At 42.3% G+C, this 18,835-nt stretch overlaps 1 protein-coding gene across 1 annotated transcript in view; it reads right to left on the reverse strand.

The window, feature by feature from the left end:
- The window catches only part of rapgef6 (Rap guanine nucleotide exchange factor (GEF) 6), a 140,092-nt gene extending 122,382 nt beyond the window's left edge, over positions 1-17,710 (reverse strand). Inside the window, exon 1 of the mRNA XM_063487014.1 lies at positions 17,324-17,710. Coding sequence (XP_063343084.1) covers positions 17,324-17,398 — 75 coding nt within the window. The 5' untranslated portion in view covers positions 17,399-17,710. The remainder of the gene's footprint in view (positions 1-17,323) is intronic.
- Positions 17,711-18,835: the final 1,125 nt, after the last annotated feature.

An 18,835-nucleotide genomic window follows, 5' to 3' on the forward strand; every position in this document is an offset into this window, starting at 1 on the left:
TAAGGGTTCAAGTCCAGATTTTCTTTTTTAGCTTCCACCAAATGAGGATGTTAAACATCCAAAAAGCTGTTTGCGTTCTTTGCTTTTTGTATGCTGTGTTGCAAGGTGAGAAACAGGTCACGGGGTGCTAACACTCTACAATGAGGCCACTAAATAAGAACAACAGTAATAGAGCTGGACTCTTAGCGAGACCACATATTACTATAGTCCCAGCCTGAAGAAGTTAAAAATGATATACAACATCTGGAAGGACGTGGAGCAGGTGTGCCTCCTTGTATAACATTCTGCCTGAACACTCTGCCAAGAACCATAAAGTGACTCTAAAAAAATAAAAGAAAATCCATGAAAGAAAAAAAAAAAAACCCTGAGGGGGGAAAAAAAGGACTCAAACTAAGTGAAAGCATTTCTGTCCCACTGACTCGTTACTCACACATGATTCAGTTTCTAGGAATTTTAGCATATACCACGACCATGCAAGAAAAAAGATGGCTACTTTTTATTTTTGCAGCATTTACTGGTTACTTTGTGTCACCTAAGTAACAGATATTTGGTTACTCTATATTCTTCATGCCTCATGAAACGGTGAAGAGACTCAATGGCTGCACACAGTGTACTGACGCAAATCTGAAAATAGTTAGTCTGGGAGCTACTGGAGTTTTATTTAGTAGATCTGAATTGTTCGTGGCTGTATATCACTTCGTGAGATTGCATTTCTAATCTTCAGTCTTCAAAAAGCCCTGACTCATCTCAGCAGACTGCATAGCTCACTGTCAACAGCTCAGACCTCTAGAGATAATGCGTGCACTAACCTTGGATCGGCTATTTTGTGTTCACGGGCAAAACAAAAGCCGCAGATACACTTTTAATTCCCTCGTGTATCTGCACTGCCTGGCTACTGCAAGGAATGCTTCTGCTGTTGACTACAGCCCAGTCTCCGAGGAATTTACAGGGCAGGGTGCTTGAAACCAGCAAAATGGGTGTGCTTTACAGAGTCCACCACACAAGGGGAACATGCTTTATTGCTGTGGCAACAAACATTACAAAAAAAAAAAAAGACAAAAAGAGGTCAAAAATGCAACAGGCTGTGACATTTACTACTTTGCGTTTTTGTCACCCATTGTTTACTGGGTGACAAACATGGGCACATGGGCTGGAAATAGCCATTTGTTTCCCTCAGAGTCCTTTATGAATTGTGTCCGATTGAAACTGATCTCTCAGTGTTAGCTGGGAGAGAGTGATGTAGATTCAGGCAATGCTGCAAAGTACAGATGACTAAAGTGGGCAGATCAATAATTAGATTTGTGTTGTGATGTGTTAATAACTGCAGGGAGCCTGTTTTAATAATGCTGGAGTGGTGCTTTACAATTTGTGGCTGTACGCGTCCAGAGACTGCTGTGATATGGGGGACGATGTCTGCATCTTCTAGCCATCTGCGGCTCCATATTCAAGCGGTCCAACACCGCAAGCATCAAAGCTGCATGTTCTGGTCCCGCAAAAAGGCTGATTAAAGTGCATACTCTGAGTCAGTCTGGGAACCCATCCACCAGTCTCATGACTTTGCCTCTGGGGGCAAGATCCACGTTTTCAAGGGCTTCCAGTGCAGCCAGTGGATACCCTGGCCAAGATTTGCATTTCCATCTGGCAGGAACTATTTTTGTATTAAGATCAATTTTTAAAAGCTAACGGAAAGCTAGCGTATCAAGAGATGGCTGCTGACGATTACCCAAAGCATTTCAGCAAATGAAATTCCTCGTCTGCTCTCCACATCGGTCAGAATTACTGCAGCTTGTTTTCCTCGTGTTGTTGGTGATGCCTGGTGGACGGACTGGTGCTCTAGTCCCTGCTCCAAACGAGCGGCATCATCCATCACACCACACGCTTAAATGGGCAGCAAAGAAGTCGGTCAGCTGATTTTGACTGAACAGTCTGCCGTCATGCCTCTCGGTACCATAAACCTTGTTAGTGTTGGCTTGAAACATTGAAATGTGACTGTTGTACTCTACTGGTACGTTAAAATTTTGTGGCTTTAAGTACACACGCTGTTAGTTGCTTAATTTCTCTTCCACTTCCTACATGTGTGTAGGTCGCTTTATTTTCTTTCAGAAATATTAAGTTTTAAGAGAGTTATGTGCTTTTTTCTTTAAATTACTAACCTGTAATCATGAACTGGTACTTATATTTGAACTCTAACAGCACTTTTTTACTACAAGCCTCATTCACTCATTTACAAACAGACATTTTTGTTTTGTTTTTGTTTTTTAAGTCACACACACTCACACTCCAGTTCAGTATCTTTCCCAAGGATACTTGGACGTGGGGATCTAACCACTGGCTATCCGCTCTACCTCGTGGGCCGCAGCTATGATACTCCCACAGACATCAAAAGTTAGGACTCTTGTTTATTTCTTGGCTTCGCGTGGTGCTTAGTTCTGCAATTTTCGTTATGGTGAAAACTGTCATTCATTAAAAGACCATGCTTTAGCTTTCACCTGTTTCCACTTGGTCATCAATTTTACTCCCCCTAGAGAGCTGGTGACAGGGAATCTTAAGATTTAGTTCACTAGATTTGGAAGACCAATAAAAACGCAAAACATTTGCCTAGCCGTTTATCAATAAGATATATTTTTGGAAATAAACCAAAGATACGTAAAAAATAAATAATTAAATCAATAGGAAAAAACAAAAGGAGCACTGCAACAAAAATTCTCCATCTCATTAGAGGCCTCGCCTTCTCTACTTAAAGCAAATGCATTCGATCTTTATGCAGAGAAGCATAATGGATGTCAGGAAACTTTGAGCTGACAGGGGAGAGGGAGTTTTAAATGTCCAGTAAGTCAAAGTTGATTTGACATAAATGGGAAATCTCAGCCAGATTCTGCCAGTTCTTTAAGCCTTAATGCCTCTTTGTACTGGGAGGAGAAAGGATCATTTTTGCAGAGTATAATGTCAGGCTTTACAAAATATAGTCTACAGGGTTTCCTGCATGCCAGGCGCAGTCAGCCTACAGAAAGGAGAGCTGCTGACATCAGCCGGCTCTCTGTTGGCAGAACTGCCAGAAGGGTATTTGTGTACACTGGTGTTCTGTCCAGCCTCATTCCAGTTTTAAGCTACGCTCACATTTGGCATTTTCACTGCAAAAACTTAGCTGGGATTCCCCAAACTAGAAATAGAAGAAGAAGAAGAACATAAAGTAATTGCTGCGACGAGAAACAGTTTCCATAAAAAGGAGTGACCCTCCATGAATCATTACATTATTGTGGTGTTGATGGGGAGGGGTTTATGTGCCGCCATCATCCCAGGAGTTATGCTGTTTGCCCCTGGTAGGGTGCCCCCAACTCAAATTGGTTCTGGGTGGATGGTCAGACCAAGAGAAATGTATAAAAACCCCTATGATGGAATAGATCAGTACATAAATAATAATCAAGGGACATGGCTACACTACTCAGGGTAGGGTGCAGCCCAAAAGAATTACACGGGCCCGACCACCTGTGGATCCACCTCTCACGGGATGGGTCATAGGGATTTGGTGTTTTGTGGATCAGGCAGCAGTCGGGGCAATAGGAAAATTAGCAATAGGAAGATGGAAGTATCTCAGGGTCTTGTCCACGATTGAGGGCAGAATGGAGTGGAAGATTGACAAGATGATTGGCGTGGCATCTTCAGTGATCCGGATGCTAAAGGGAGAGCTGTCGATTCACCGAATGATCTACATTCCTACCCTCACCTGTGGCTCTGGGTAGTGAAGTAAAGAACGAGATGCCAGACACAAGTGGCAGAAATGAGTTTCCTCCAAAGGGCATCTGGCGTCTCTCTTAGAGACAGGAGAGGAGCTTGATCATTTCGGATGGGTTAAGTGTAGAGATACTACTCCAGATTAAAAAAAGCTAGTTGAGATGGTTTGGGCATCCAACTAGGATGCCTTCTGGACATCTCCCAAGTGAGGTGTTTTGAGCATGTCCCACTGGGAGTAGGTCCCAGGTCAGGTCTAGGACATGTAGGATGGTTGGATGGATGAAATTTAGTACAGTTTAAGTCATGGCCATATTTAAAGATGAAATACAGTTGATTGAGAAAACAATCTGAAGGTGAATTCCAAAAGAAAGTTATTGTTATTTGCAGTACTGGCACCTACAGCACTACAGGGATGCAAGGAGAATTGCTTTGCTATGATATTCTGATTGGTACGCCTGTAAACTGAATTTTATTGGATTGTTTTATTGTCAAGGAAAACAGCTACATGCTGCCAACAGACCTAAGATACAAAGTCTGTCAAGTAAAGAAAATACTTCAGGGTAGAACAATTTAACTTTGCCACAAATCATTACACTGCAAAGAAACACTCGTGACCCAGATCCTGACTGGGCATGATCAGTAAGGCAGACTCGTACGCAAACATACAGCTGTAAGTCTCTGCTGATTTCCTTTTCTAACACACATTCCAGACCAGTTTTGCAAGCTCATAAAACTGCTTTAATAAGAGTACTGCGGCAACAGGTTCCTACACAGGCTGCTTCTTGGCCTGCTTTTGCTCAGAGAGAAAGAAAACCAAAACAGTAAAGCACCAAGTCTGACAGATTTCTGGTACCTCCGAGTACCACACCCTTCATGCTAAAATTAGTCGGTTAACTGGAAATAAACGTGAGTCATTTTAAAGTCTAAATTATCCAGAAAGTAGCCTAATGTTTACAAAGGAGAAAAATCAATGCATCTCTATTACAGATCATTAACAGGCATAAGTAAACAAATGTTGATAGTGAAAATATTAAGCAGATTAATAAAATCTTATTAATCTACTTTTCTTTTTTTCATTCCGTAAAGCATAGCTACTTCCTGCTTTAGTACGTGGTTACCCCATGGTCACAGGAGCATCTCCTTACTGCTCATTATCACAAATAAAGCTGTCACGCATTAGTGGCAGGTCACTCTCAATAACTGCACCAACAAGATGGCTAACATAGCATTAACAAGCAAAGTGCATTCCAGGACACTCTGTCATCCCGGGGATATTTTTATATTTAAGAATTTAAGCCCTTAACCCCATGCCCCACCTTTTTTTTTTAATATCTACCAAGTTTAGTAATAATCATTTTGCAATTAGGCATTGCACACCAGCTTTTGGCAGAGCAACACAGCAAATGATCAACTCATGCATGCTGAGCATGTGAAGGTAACCCCGTCAGCTAAACTATGCAATATGACTCCCTCTGTAGCCTTGATCTGCATTCCCTACAAACCCAACAGCACAGAGCTGACGATATCTGCCTGTTCACGCCTGCTGTCCTGTGTGGAATGTAGTTACGCTTCCCACCGCTTACACACACACACACGCACACACACAAGCACAGCAGCAGTGACGTGCTATACCGTTTGCGCTATGCATTGCATTCGCATATGCTGGGAACCTTGGGCTTGTGGGCGGTGTGGTTGGTATGGTTGGTGGCACCCACAGGAAAAGCTGACGTGTTTACATTCAAACAATACCCAGCGGGACAAAGCCCTGCTGTTGTTGTCAACTGCTGTGTGAATGAGGGACTTCAAAACAGGCTTTAAACAGCCAAGCTATTAGGGACTTAGTATTACAAGTGGTTCTGTTTCAACACAAGCTTATAATGAATGTGTAAAGTGAAACGTGGGATTACAGAGTGATTAAGGCAGTAAACACAGGCTATGGCTAGATTAGTTTCTTAGAAGGATTAAGTGAGTAAACACAGCTGACCAGAAAAGGGTGAAAGCAGCATTTCAGATACATTTATGTAACAATTAGTATTTTTGTCATGGGGGGGGGGGGGGTTGAAACTAACATAGCCTTATGAAACTCAGTGAAAAACCTTTGAAAATTCTGTGTTGTTCTAGTATTTCATCATATCCCTATTTAGATGAAACAGTGTCATAAATTGCTTTCATTATTACACTACTCTGCATTTTTTTTTTCAAAGCGCTAACTTTACCCTGGTGCCATTTCTCAGGCTTTACCCACCTGCAGTAGCATATATATAAGGCTAAACTGAAACCAACAACCACAAACTACATAGAGGAGAAAAACTCACTCACTAAAACTTGAGTCACTACCAGTTTTTCAGCATCTGCCTGCCTCCCTCCCAGTCCACAGGCCCTTAAGCTCAGTTAGGAGGGGCCTTTATTGGATCCACAAGGAGAGCTTTCAGTGTCCCGGGTCAGGGGAAGGCTGTGTTTATTCACCCAGTTAAACACACAGACACACACAGCTCCGTCACTCATACACAGACTGCTCTGTGCCCGTTTAATTTCAGAGTTCCTGTTGTCTCGGCGGTTCTTCTGGCACAGTCGGGTTTGTTGATGTCATTGCAGGTAACTGTGGGAGTATCCCCTGCAGATGCGAGTTAAGTTGCGCTGTGTTTACATCAGTCTGGATAAAAAGACCCTTGTCGTCTGACGCTTTGGGGCAGAGACTGACGAAATGTGACGATGTTGCAAGTATAGTTGCTGATATGACATGAGACTGTATATTCAAGTCATTCGTGACTGTCACCTTAAAGAAACTTAATAAAGAATAAAGAGCCACAAGTGGAACTTTAGAAACCTGGTTCAACAGGCTCGTGATCATTAGGGGATTGCTTAGGTGTAAGGAAATTAGGGCTGGGCTATATCATACCGTTCACGGTAATACCGGTGTAATTTTGGGCAACGATAGGAAAATGAAATATCGCGATAGAATATGGGCAAAACGCGCATGCGCAGTGCCTATGTTTACATACACACATGGCGACAACGCAGAATGAGAAGAGCGAAAGTGGATCGTTAAATGAAACGGATGAACCCGAATTGGTTTGTAAAAATGCTGCAACTTCAGTGGTGTGGAACTGGTTTAGCTTTCGTCCGTCAGATACACAACAAAGCACTATTTTTGGTAGAGCATGCTAGCGGGCCGTCGTTATTACCGTGTTGTTTGGAAAATACGGCACACTTAAAATTAATCCTTTGATTTTTCTGAAAATCGACAGTGCCCCTTATAATCCCGTGTGCCTTATGTATGAATTCTGGTTGTGTTTACTGACCTCGAAACGATTTTATGTGGTACACGGCGCTCGAAAATCTGTCAAATGTTTTAGTACGACTTTGCTAAGCTACGAACCCACACCGCTTGATGGATTGTCGGAGCATTACGGCTATCGTAGGCAGGAGCCTCGCAGAGTGATACGTACAACATATAACCAGTGTTGGGGAGTAACGGAATACATGTACCACCGTTACGTATTTAGAATACAAAATATGAGTAACTGTATTCCGTTACAGTTACCGTTTAAAAAGGTGGTATTCGGAATACAGTTACTTTGTTGAAATAAATGGATTACACGGCGGTACTTTCCTGTTTCATATTGTCGCGGGTCAGGACTGTTTGGGTTTGTTTGACAGCTACGCTCTGTTGTTCCAGGCGGCAGCGTTACGGTTGCCATGGTTACAGGGTGACGCGCTCTCTCTCTGCGTGTTTCCTGGGTGAGAGAGCGCTTTTTTGTTGTTGTGCTAAGCTAAAAGGCAGAATGCTACAGGCATGGCCCTAAAGAATGTAGCATCATGGGCAGTGTAGTCCGTGCTGCAGCGAGAATGGACTGCCATACACGTTATGTGTCTGTGAGCGAGGGAGGGAGAGAAAGGAAAAGTCCGAGCTGTCACGGAGCAAAAACGGGAGATGGAAGCATGTAAATATAATAATAACCACTGCAGCCAAGAAGAGTGCCTGATGAGCCCATTTGTAAGTAAGCTATTAAGACTCAACTGTACACTGTGTTCGTGTTTTCCTCCGAAACAATAAGTTCCGTTGGAGCAGCCTTTCAACGCCTCTCTCTGTCTCTGGCAAGCAAAGTTGGCCCAGACAACAAAGTAAAGCTAGTTTTCAGCTACGAGCCCGACACGAACCCGACGTATTAGCCAGAGGTCCCTTTACTACGGTTCGGAGCCGCAGACCTTCAGTAACAGTAATAAATCACAGCAATAGTACATTCATGTGGTTGTAAACAGCATGATAATATATTAAGTAATCCAAAGTATTCAGAATACGTTACCCTCATTGAGTAACGTAACGGAATACGTTACAGAATACATTTTGGGGCATGTATTCAGTATTCTGTAATGGAATACATTTTAAAAGTAACCTTCCCAACACTGCATATAACACAGGTATTGTGTGTATATAACCTCTGTTTAAGTTTTGTGGATATTATACATGGTTATGCTGAGGATATGTCGGCCAATTTCCACTGGAAATGCCTTTTGGTTAAACTGTCAGCAAGGAATTTGCATTTGCACAGTTTTTTATATAACTTTAATGCACATAAAAAACAGCTGCTTGTTTAAGTGAAAATACATTGATGGGGTTTTTTGCACTAATAAAGTTGTGGAGTTGTAAAGTATTTTGTCTAGTGTCAATTATATCGTCAGTTATATCGTTATCGCAAATTTTCAAATGTATATCGTGATAAATATTTTTGGTCATATCGCCCTGCTCTAAAGGAAATGAAACCCAATGATTACCCAAGTCAAACCACGGTTAAATTAATTTAAAGGAGCAGGGTGGCCTCTCGGGTCTGTGTGTCAAAACAGTTCAATTTTATTTTATTTCTGTAGCGTCAAATCACAACAACACTTGCCTCAAGGGGCTTGAATTCAGGTTACATAATGGGGCAGCCTCACAGCAAGAAGGTTCCTGGTTCAAACTCTGGGTCAGGCCTTTCTGTGTGGAGACTGCATGTTCTCCTCTTTGCCTGCAAGGGTTTCCTCCAGGTACTTCCTCAGCTTCCTCCCACAAAAGTGTTACACAAATGCCAGTCAGTTCCTTTCCACATTTAGTGTCCTGTTAAAATACGTTGATTAAACACTGATGAAAGGTTTCTGCCAGAAAATTCAATAGGCCCGGCAGCTGCAACCAGCCAGCATCCACCCACGAGGACGACAGCTGTGCGGGACGGACGGCTCGCTGCCCTGTGTAGGTGCAGCTCTGCACACAGAGACAATCACAGACAAAAGACAACATCCAGCATGAAGACAAAGTCACTGTTAATCTTTAAAAAGCTAGAAAGGGTAACAGTAGGGCAACAAGGATGCTTGCTATCTTAACAATTTGAACTATTGTCTGCTTTTTCTGTGACCAACACAACCACACTGGCTGACTTGTGACAAATGCTGGTTGAAGAGTGAGATGCCATCCCACAATGTGTGACCAAGCTGGTGACCAGCACGAGGAAGAGGTGCCAGGCTGTTACAGTTTGTAAAACCAATAAATAAATGTATTTTCCTTACAAATGTGTCACCAGTTAGGGAGAAATAAACAAGCTTATCAGCAGTATAAGAGTTTTTGCCAAGAGGAATTGTTATAACAATGATATAAAGACCAAAGACAAAATTTCGTACTTTTAGTGCTACGTTTATATACCCAAGTTGACCAGTGAATCAACAGGTTTTTCTTGGACACCTTACACACTTCACTCCTTCTCATTTAAATGCAAACACCGCATTGAACACATGGTGCTTCAGCAAAGGGTTCATCCTGGCTCATCTGTTGTTGCAGCAACAGATAAGCTAGGATGAACCTTATTGTCATCTGACAACAAACAGTTATTGGGCAATTCAAAGTGGACTTACGTCAAATTGCATTTTGTCACCAGTACCTGAAGCAACACACCAACACGTAAGCAAGATCTAATTTAATTTGATGTGCACATTACTGTGGATAAAAAGGTTCAAGTAAAATCTTCTAAATAGGAACTTTTGTGCCATATCTTTTGCATTCAGACAGCACTATTTTATATCCTCTAGGGGCATTTATCATTGTGAGATGTTTTCTCCCTATTCTGGCGTGAAAGTTCACGTCACAAAATTACACAAAAACTTCATCTGAGGTTTTCTTTATGTATCCACACATATCTGTCTAACATTGCCTACCTGACTTTCTCAATGTAAAAAACCCATATCTTCCCCCTCCCACCTCTGTGAAGGACCTTCTTGTATAACCTTCCAGTAACTTTGTCTCTTACTTTCCCCTTCCTGCCTTCTGTGTCACCTCTTCAATAACCCATCTATACCTCATAAAAACGTTCTTATCAACGAGTGCATCTCTCTGGCTCTCTCTCCCACTTTCTGTATCATAAAAACTTCCTCAGTTTCCCTTCTGTTGTCATGTATCTATTCTGTTGCAACTGTTTTTTATGACTCATCTGACTGTTCCCTCACCTTCCATCTCCTTACCCTATTCTAATCTTTTGATTTTTCCACTCTAACACTTATTTTCACCCATTTTCTCCCTTTGCGTTACTGATCCAGTGTTTGCCTAGCACGCCAGTTTATAACTGGCATAATAGTCAGTCTGACACTGTGAAAGGAAGTCTCACAAATTCAGTTTCTCTTCAACAGATGTCTAAACCACAGGCCAACCTGTGGTTTAGAAACCAATAGTAAATGCTGAGAAATTTTCTGCCGGGTATTTATGTTTGAAAGCTTTGCAGAAAATTAAGAAAATATACCCATTTCTCATGCTAAGTGGGCTCAGCAATGTACAATAGGCAGTTTTAATATGGAAACCACCTGCATTACACCATGTAGGTCGCCCCTCTTCCACCAAAACAGTTCCGACTTGTCAAAGCAAAGACCTCTAAAGATGGCCTGTGCTATCAGGCAGGAGGACACAAGCTATAGGTTCTTTAAGTCTCCTCCTCAGACTTTGTCACATTCATTAAAACTTTGCAGAATGATGCACTATCCTGTTGAAAGGGGGTGAAGGGAGTCTGACATGTACTAAACACTGGTGCAAAGTGGCAGGGCCAACTTTTCTCAGCAGAACGAGAAGAGCTTTCTCATAGTGCATTGACTCATCTTTTCTCCAGGTGAACAGTAGACGTGCGCTTGGTGAAGGAAGAGAAAAGCTGATTCATTGGAGCAGGCCACTTTCTTTCACTTCACCACAGTCCAACTCTGATGCACAGCCAGCTACGAGTCCATGTGAGTTACTATTAAGTCACACTACAGATCTTAGCCAGCATTAAGGTTTTCAGCAATTTATGCCACAATCAGTGAGTACTAGGCACCCATGACCCTGTTAAGAGTTCACTGGCTGTCTTTCCTTGGACTGCTTCTTGTACTAATCACTGAATACTGGAAACACCCCACAAGACCTTCCTTTTAGGAGACACTGCGAAAAACTCTGTGCATCCAACACAGCTTGGCTCATATCAAATTGATTCTTATGCTGCCCGTTTTTCCAGCACTTCAGTGCTTCCGCTTCAAAAAAGTGACAGTCCACATGCTGCCAAATACATCCCGCAACTTGACAAACGCAACTGCAACAAGATAATCAGTGTCATTTACCTCACTTCAGCTGGCAGTTTGCGGCGTTCGCCTTCAAAAACACTGCATCCAAAAATTTGGCTTTGAAAGGTTAATTCACTCGTCTAAAACATCACTTCCTATCCACTTCATTCACCTCGATGCTGCCCCACCATGACAGAATAATGTCTCACTCACTATATTTTATAAACTGGCAAAAAAAAATCCAACAAATTGCTGGGCTGATCAAAAATGTCAGTGTGTTCAAAAGCTGCTGATCTGAGATTTGATTCCATTTCTTGACTGAAAACTGGAAAAAAAGGTTTTCACAGCCGCTGTTTAACAATGACTGTTATTATGTGACTCAGGAGGAAGAACAAGAAGGTGAAAGGAGAGACTGGTGGTCAGTTTATTTCCCACTTTATGTGTAGAACAGCAGTAGAGCAAAGAATCATGGCTATTCTTCCACTCATACATTATAAATGACCAGGCCTGCTCATCCAATTCAGGAGGGTTAGTGGGGGTGGTGGTGGTGTGGGAGGTATTGAGCCTATCCCAACTGCCATAGGGTGAGAGTTGGGGACAGGTCGCCAGTCTGTCACAGGGCTAACAAAAAAATATGCTCACATCAGATCCACCAGCCAGTTGGTGGATTTGAACCCAGGACCTTCTTGCTTTCATGCAACAGTGTTAACAAACACGCGCCACCATGCTCCCATAACCTCCTAGGACCTGGCGTCCACATATGTGGACATCACATTTTGGGTTATTTAGACCAAAATACTCAGTTTTGCTCTACAAGGGCCTGATATCCACTTACAAGGACATTATACTGCTACTGTTCTATCGAAACTTTATATGAATATCCTCATATGTGGCTCTCATTTTTCTTAGAAACAAAAATTAGGTAAAAAAATAAAATAAAAAAATCTGGCAATTCTTTGTTTTTACATTCATCAGGTCCCAATCAGCCCAAGTATCAAAGAGAAATTAAAAATGCATGCCGTGGAAGAGTTCAGGTCTTAGGATGTTAAATATGAAAAATGTCTGAATCAAACTTCAAAATGCAACGCACACAGTTCTCTGTAAAATGATGCATGTGTCAAACTGGTTTTTACTTTGGTTTGTTTTACGGGAGTACTTTCCTAATTTTGCAATAATTACGGTTAAAACAGCAACCCAGGAGAAAATTGCATAGTCTGAGGTACTTTATGGGTAATAAAATATCCTGTAGTAAAGTAGGCTGGGTTAATTACTGAAGCCTAAAGATATAGCTCAAACTGCAATATTAGTACAGCTAGAAGACGCCAGGCTTGTCTAGCAACATGTCTAGCCATGTTCAGTGGTAATTAGCTGTAAACTACATCGAACCAATTGGACGCCGCAAATATCTGAGAATATCAGTTTTACAGTTACTGGTGTCACGCATGTTTGGTGTCTTCACCTCCTGCTGTCTTTATCGCCGAAAGTCACCAGAAGCGTATTTTGAGCAGACTGTCAGCTGTGCAGCGATGCCCGAGCAACACCGAAGAGAAAAATAAAGTACCAATGAAAGCAAGCAGGAAGCAAGAAGACTATATATGCCCACATGCAGTTTCAGATACTAAATTATGTGTGTGCACTTTGCACAAAAGCATATGCGGAGGCTTTCTTTTAATGTCATTCCCCTTAAGTGTTCTGTCATTTACATCACAGCACTTAAACGCTCAGTATCAGAGAGAGGCGTTTTACCATCTTACTTCGCTTTCTAGAAAGATGCAACTGAGGTGTCGTGCAGAGCAAAGTATATTCCATATGAAATTGGAATTAGGATGCAGTTTCCTGTCAGCCTCACGCAGATTTGGCTCGTTCTATGACTTTAACTATACCATATATATGCGACTCTGCATTTCCACGGTAACGGCAGATGACTGCCCCTCCCTAAACCTGGTTCTGCCAGAGGTTTCTTCCTGTTTAAAGGGAGTTTTTCCTTCCCGCTGTCACCAAGTGCTTGCTGATTATTGGGGTGTCTGTCTATTATTGTAGGGTCTTTACAATATAAAGTAACTTGAGGCAATTGTTGTGATTTTGCGCTAAATAAATTGAATTGAATTTACAGTTAAATGAGCCTCTCTGATGCAGTGACATTTTGATAAAATAAAGAAAATCAGAACACTTGGTACCATTTACACTGTTGGAAATCATCTAGCCTAGGCTGCCCTCAGCTGTGGGGCCAGTTTTAAAGAATGAATGGGAGCCAAAGGCCTCTAAAGAGAGGAAAATGACAAATGCTGACATTTCTGTGCTGACTAGACAGTACCAGGGCCTGTGGATGGAGGCCTTCAACCTGGGCAACAATTTTTTAAATCAACATCCCAGTGTTATCCTTTACTTAACCCTAATTTGTTGAGCTGTGTCAGCGCTGAGCAAACCACTGTCTTCGGTAGCTCCTGCTGAAACACACGGCCTCTTTTGAAACATTTCTCTGCAAGCACTCCAAGAACAAGGCTTCGACCACACACCGATATGCTCCCCTGCTCTGTTCATGCTTGCTCAGAGAGCAAAAAGTCACCACCAAAAAGTCTGTGCTTCTCTTTCTCTCCTTTACTTGCACCTTTCCCTCGGGAGCCTGTGGCTTTGCGATGACTGGAATTCCCATAAATGTCCGATGTGTACTGGGAGAAGCCCAAACCACCGTAAATCACCCAGGCATGATTTGTCGTCCGTTACCACCGGGGCGTCTGGATGGCAACGAGAAAGGTAGGCAGGGAGGTAAAAGACCCACAAAACTAGGGAGGGTTGGCGAGGAATTAAACGTGCGGTGGGAGAGATTTCCCGCTCAGCCAAACATCTGTACAGGAGACAGGAGTACCTACAGCACATCCAGAAAATTCAGATGACAGGCTTCCAGTAAAGTACAATTGTGAAAATTCACCTGATTTAAGCACAAAGACTTCTTAGTTATTTGTTCTCCAATATGTCTCTTTCTCTTATTTTTGTATATATTTCTCTGCTTTTGTATATAACTGTCCTGTTTGCTATTTATTCTTGCTGTTTACCATTTGTATTTTATTTCGGCACAGTTGATGTGGAGCACCTACAATTTAGTTGTACGTGTACAATGACAACAAAGGGCTAGTCTATTCTATTCTCTCACGCATACTCCATGCTGGCCGCTAAGCCACAGTGCTACATGCTCAATTGCTTGTGTTGTACCACCTTTTCCTTGCCCCGAACTCCTACAACATTGAATCTGGCATGCTGACACAAGAAGGGACATGCTACTTTGCAAAGCAGAGCCCATAGAAAAACTGCATTTTCAGTTTTCATCAAAATTTCGCAAAAAAAATCCCCACAAGGCCTCGTAGCCCCTCTTTAATCTCAAGTTCATCTCTACTAAGCCTCAGGTGAGTATGCAGGGGGAAACTGATCTCTGGAAACCACACTTTCATACCCAAGAACATGTCCCGACTCATGTAAAAAGAAAAACACAACAACTCAACATTATTATTAGTGATGTAGTACAACACAATGAGATAGGTAAAACATAAGCAGAAGAAGAGACCTGACGCTGATCTGCAACAGAGTGAAGTCAAGCCAGCAGCTAAGGTCAAGATTTGGTTGTTGTCACTGGAGCGAAACACGCGTTAAGGTCCTGAGATTGTGTGAGGATTCTGACACAGATTTGAGAAGATTTCGTGTACTTCTTGAATCTGGTTATTGCGTCTGTCTCACCTCAAATATAGCGAGTCAGTTTTTAGGCTGTTTGTTATTTGGAAGGTTTTTCTCCCGTCACCTTGATGATTTTTTTTCTGCCTCAAAGCAAGAAGATCTTGGGTTCGAAGCAACCGACCAGCTGTGATCTTCCTGTGTGAACTTTGCATGTTCTCCCCGGGTACTTTGGCTTCCTCCAACAGTCCAAAAACATGCACTGGGTTAGATTAACGGAGGATTTGAAATTCTCCGTAGATGCGAACGAGAGCATGAATGACCGCCTGTCTCTTTGTGTTAGCTCTGTGATAGACTGGCGTCCTGTCCAGGGTGTACCATGCCCTTTCACATTACAGCAGCTGCAAAAGGATCCAGACCCTAAACTGGATAAGCTGAAGAAAATGGATGATAGATAGTTGGATGGATGATATGACACTACCTACATCCTTTAGCATCAGTCTGTACACTTAATCATGACCAACTGGCTCAGCTGTAGACTACTCCATGGCTACTTGTGAGAGTTTTAGACAAGGGGTGTCACACATAACGCCCTGAGGCCAAATCCAGCCCAGCAAAGATTTGAAATGCAAACAAGGGTCTAAATTTTGGACCTAACTGTATTCTCAAAATTTACAGCTTCTTAATTATACCAAAAAGTAATTAAGTAAGAAATAAACAATTAGATGACTGAAAAGTGAGCTACTGCACATTTATTTCTTACAATTTAAGCTTAAAAAGTCATTCTGACAGATTTCTTTGATTTACTGCAGAATGTTTTCTTTATCATGTAGAAAAACTGAGATGCTCTGCTGAAACTGCACTTCGTTTTCCTATGCTAAAAGATCTCAGGGACTGAGATGCAGTTTAACTTCTTTACACTGACAGAAAAAGGAGTTTAGCTGGTTTCACAATGTAAAATGAGACCTAATTCTTCTTATTGAGCGTCTGACCTCGGCTGCACACCAGGTGTCTTACAAATGCAGGCACAGCAACTCACCCATGTACAAATATGATCAGTAAAGTCAAAAATGAGTTACTTTGTAAGTATCACACACAAATAATCACAGACCCACTTCGTTGCCATCACTGTGTCATATTTATAGACTAAACAAGGTTGTTTTGGTTTGTTCAAGTCTGCACAAAAGCTCTCTATGATGGTGTGAAAGAGGCTTTCTACCTTCCATACACCCCACAAGCAAACAGGAAATTGGAGCCTTTAAAAAAGAGCAGGGGCGCCTCCAGAATTTTTTCATTGGGGTGGCCGTATGGGGGCACACAACAAAAAACAGAATTTCCAGTTTTATTATGCTGTTGTCTAATATAGATTCTTTAAAAATGTGGAAAACGAGAGAAAGAAAAGAATTATATGCCTAGTTTATTTCCCGCAATTAAAGTTAATAACACTGAAAATGGCTACATATGAAAACCAAATTAGAGTTTGAAATTCATAATAGTCGGTTTTAAATAAGTTAATGTTTCATCTCATCATGGGGTGTCTTCCTCTCTCTTGCGCTCACCTTTATTAAAATTATTACCAACATAGGAGTCTTGTCAGGGGTGGCAGCAAATTCTGGGTGTGACCAGTGCCCCCACCCCCACCCCCCTTGGCCCCCCCTTGGTGGCACCCCTGAAAAGGGAGCCTTTCCAAAATAAGAAAAACACAATATTCTGGAGTCTGATTTGAAATGTGCCTACAACTTCAAAACTATCACCAGGAACTGAAAACGGAGGGGCTGTACTCTCTGAGCTATTTTGGGTGGGTGGGGGGCAGAGAGTGCAACTAAAGCAATGACAAGCCAGCTGTGTTTCCATAGCTTCACACAGGGAGGAGGCAGAGGAGGGATGAGAAAGGAGCAGCAGCTATTAAACTTAACTGGGCTCGATCGGGATAAGGTTTGCACAAACTCACTCCCAGGCTTATGCATTTAGCCATCTGATGGGAAGCTGCGAGGTTAGGGTTTGTTTTGTAAGACAGGATGTGTGGGAAAAATTTTTTTTAAAAAAAGGGTTTACCCAACCTCGGCCTTGAATTCCCGGCAACCTCTCAATGAACCACTCCAGAACCATCAGAAGCTCTGACACTAAAGCCTGCTAGTCTAAAAACTAGCTAAATATTTATTTTTTCCCCCCTTTCTATATTATAGACTGTTATTTAAGTCATGTACACTTTCCACTAACGAGCATGTGACTTCACTGAAAAGTCTCAATTAGATCGTTATACCACAAGCAAGCCACTGTTGGCTCAATCAAGTCAAACTCCAAACACCAAGAGGCGCAAACGTCTGATTTTAGCAAACATTAGCGAGGCAATGCTAATTAAAGAAACGCTGGTTTTGTTTACCTCCGCCGTCCGCAGCGAGGGCGGCTTCTTCAAAGCCTGCTTAAAGGAAGTTTCCATAGCGCCGGTCATTTTCATAACTTCGGCTCACATCCACAGTAGGACTTTTTACTCCGTCTGACTCTCACTTCACGTCTCCTAGCTGCTCTTAGTCGACCCGGGATGAACAAATCCCCGTGGATCTTCTCCTCGCCAAGCCGAGCATGGATGGAGTTTACTCCAAACGGACCGACCGAGAACTCCTTCTCCAGGAGAAGAGAAAGGGGGGAAAAAAACTTCACTCTCAAGTAGCTCCTCGTTACTGTGCGTCTGAGAGAGAGCAGGCACCGCCAAAGTGTGACAGAAAGTTACGTCTGTTGGACCTGCTGCCTTGATTTCTGTACATCTTTGGTAAAGGAAATATCCACTTCGGTAGTCAGCGTCATTTAGATCCAGGAGTTCAGATTTAGATCCCTCCTCCCGCGAATCCGACGGTGGAGAGTTGACGACATCTGTCTGCCTGAGCGGGGTGCTGCGTTTACGTTCTGTCGAAAATTACACTTCATCGTGATAGTAGCTACACATGTGCGCCACAAGTGGTAGCTACAGTTGTGCTCATAGGTTTACACACATTCATCGTGGGCATTAGTGTCATGGTGAATCTGGGCGTTTAATGATATCTGTTAACTGTTTTTGTTTTCCCCCAGGCTGAAGTGACTGTACAGCAGGTTTGACACAACACACATTGGATTGACCAATACTCAGAACAATGAGAAATTCAGAGACATTAGTGATCATCTAAGTAAGAGAATTGTAGATTTACATAAGTTGTCAAGGTCTCTTAGAGCCACAGTTGTTTGCCAGTTGTTTCTAAACAACTACAGATTTCAAGATCAACCATTTAAACAACTATTTAAACCAAACTATTCAGACACAAGCATAACCTGAATTAGAAATAGCTGGAACACCAGCGTCAGTGTCCACAGTGAAGCAAGTTTTACATCACCATGAACTGAGAAGGTGTTGATAAAGAAATAAGGCAAGCTCCTGCTCCAAAATCAGTTTGTTCAAGCCAAATGTCTTCTGGAGAAAGGTTTTATAGTCGGACGGGCAAAAATTGCGCTATCTGACCACAGCGACAAGAGGCATATTTGGAGCCTTTCCAGCCTAAGCACACTGTACCAGCTATCCAGGTACCAGGTACCAGGTGGTGGTAGCATCATGATCTGGGGTTGATTTGCTGCTAGTCCTACTGGTCCTACATTCCAAGCATGTGGAATAATGGAGGAGGTCAATCTCCAAATTTTCTCCAAATATCTTCACCTCAAATCAGCAGTTACCTGAAACATGGACAAAACTGACCCGAATGGCCTTCCCAAAGCCACAACCTCAACCCTATTAAAAATACAAGGAAACCACCCAATTTAAATTACCTCTACCAGTTATCCTAAGAGCTGTCCCAGAAGTTTGCTGTAAGATACTAAACACGTCTGATCAAGGTGCAAATTGTTAAGGGGTATTTAACCAAATATTAGC

This window comes from Pelmatolapia mariae, linkage group LG10_11 (genome assembly GCF_036321145.2).
Source record: "Pelmatolapia mariae isolate MD_Pm_ZW linkage group LG10_11, Pm_UMD_F_2, whole genome shotgun sequence".
Taxonomy (NCBI): domain Eukaryota; kingdom Metazoa; phylum Chordata; class Actinopteri; order Cichliformes; family Cichlidae; genus Pelmatolapia; species Pelmatolapia mariae.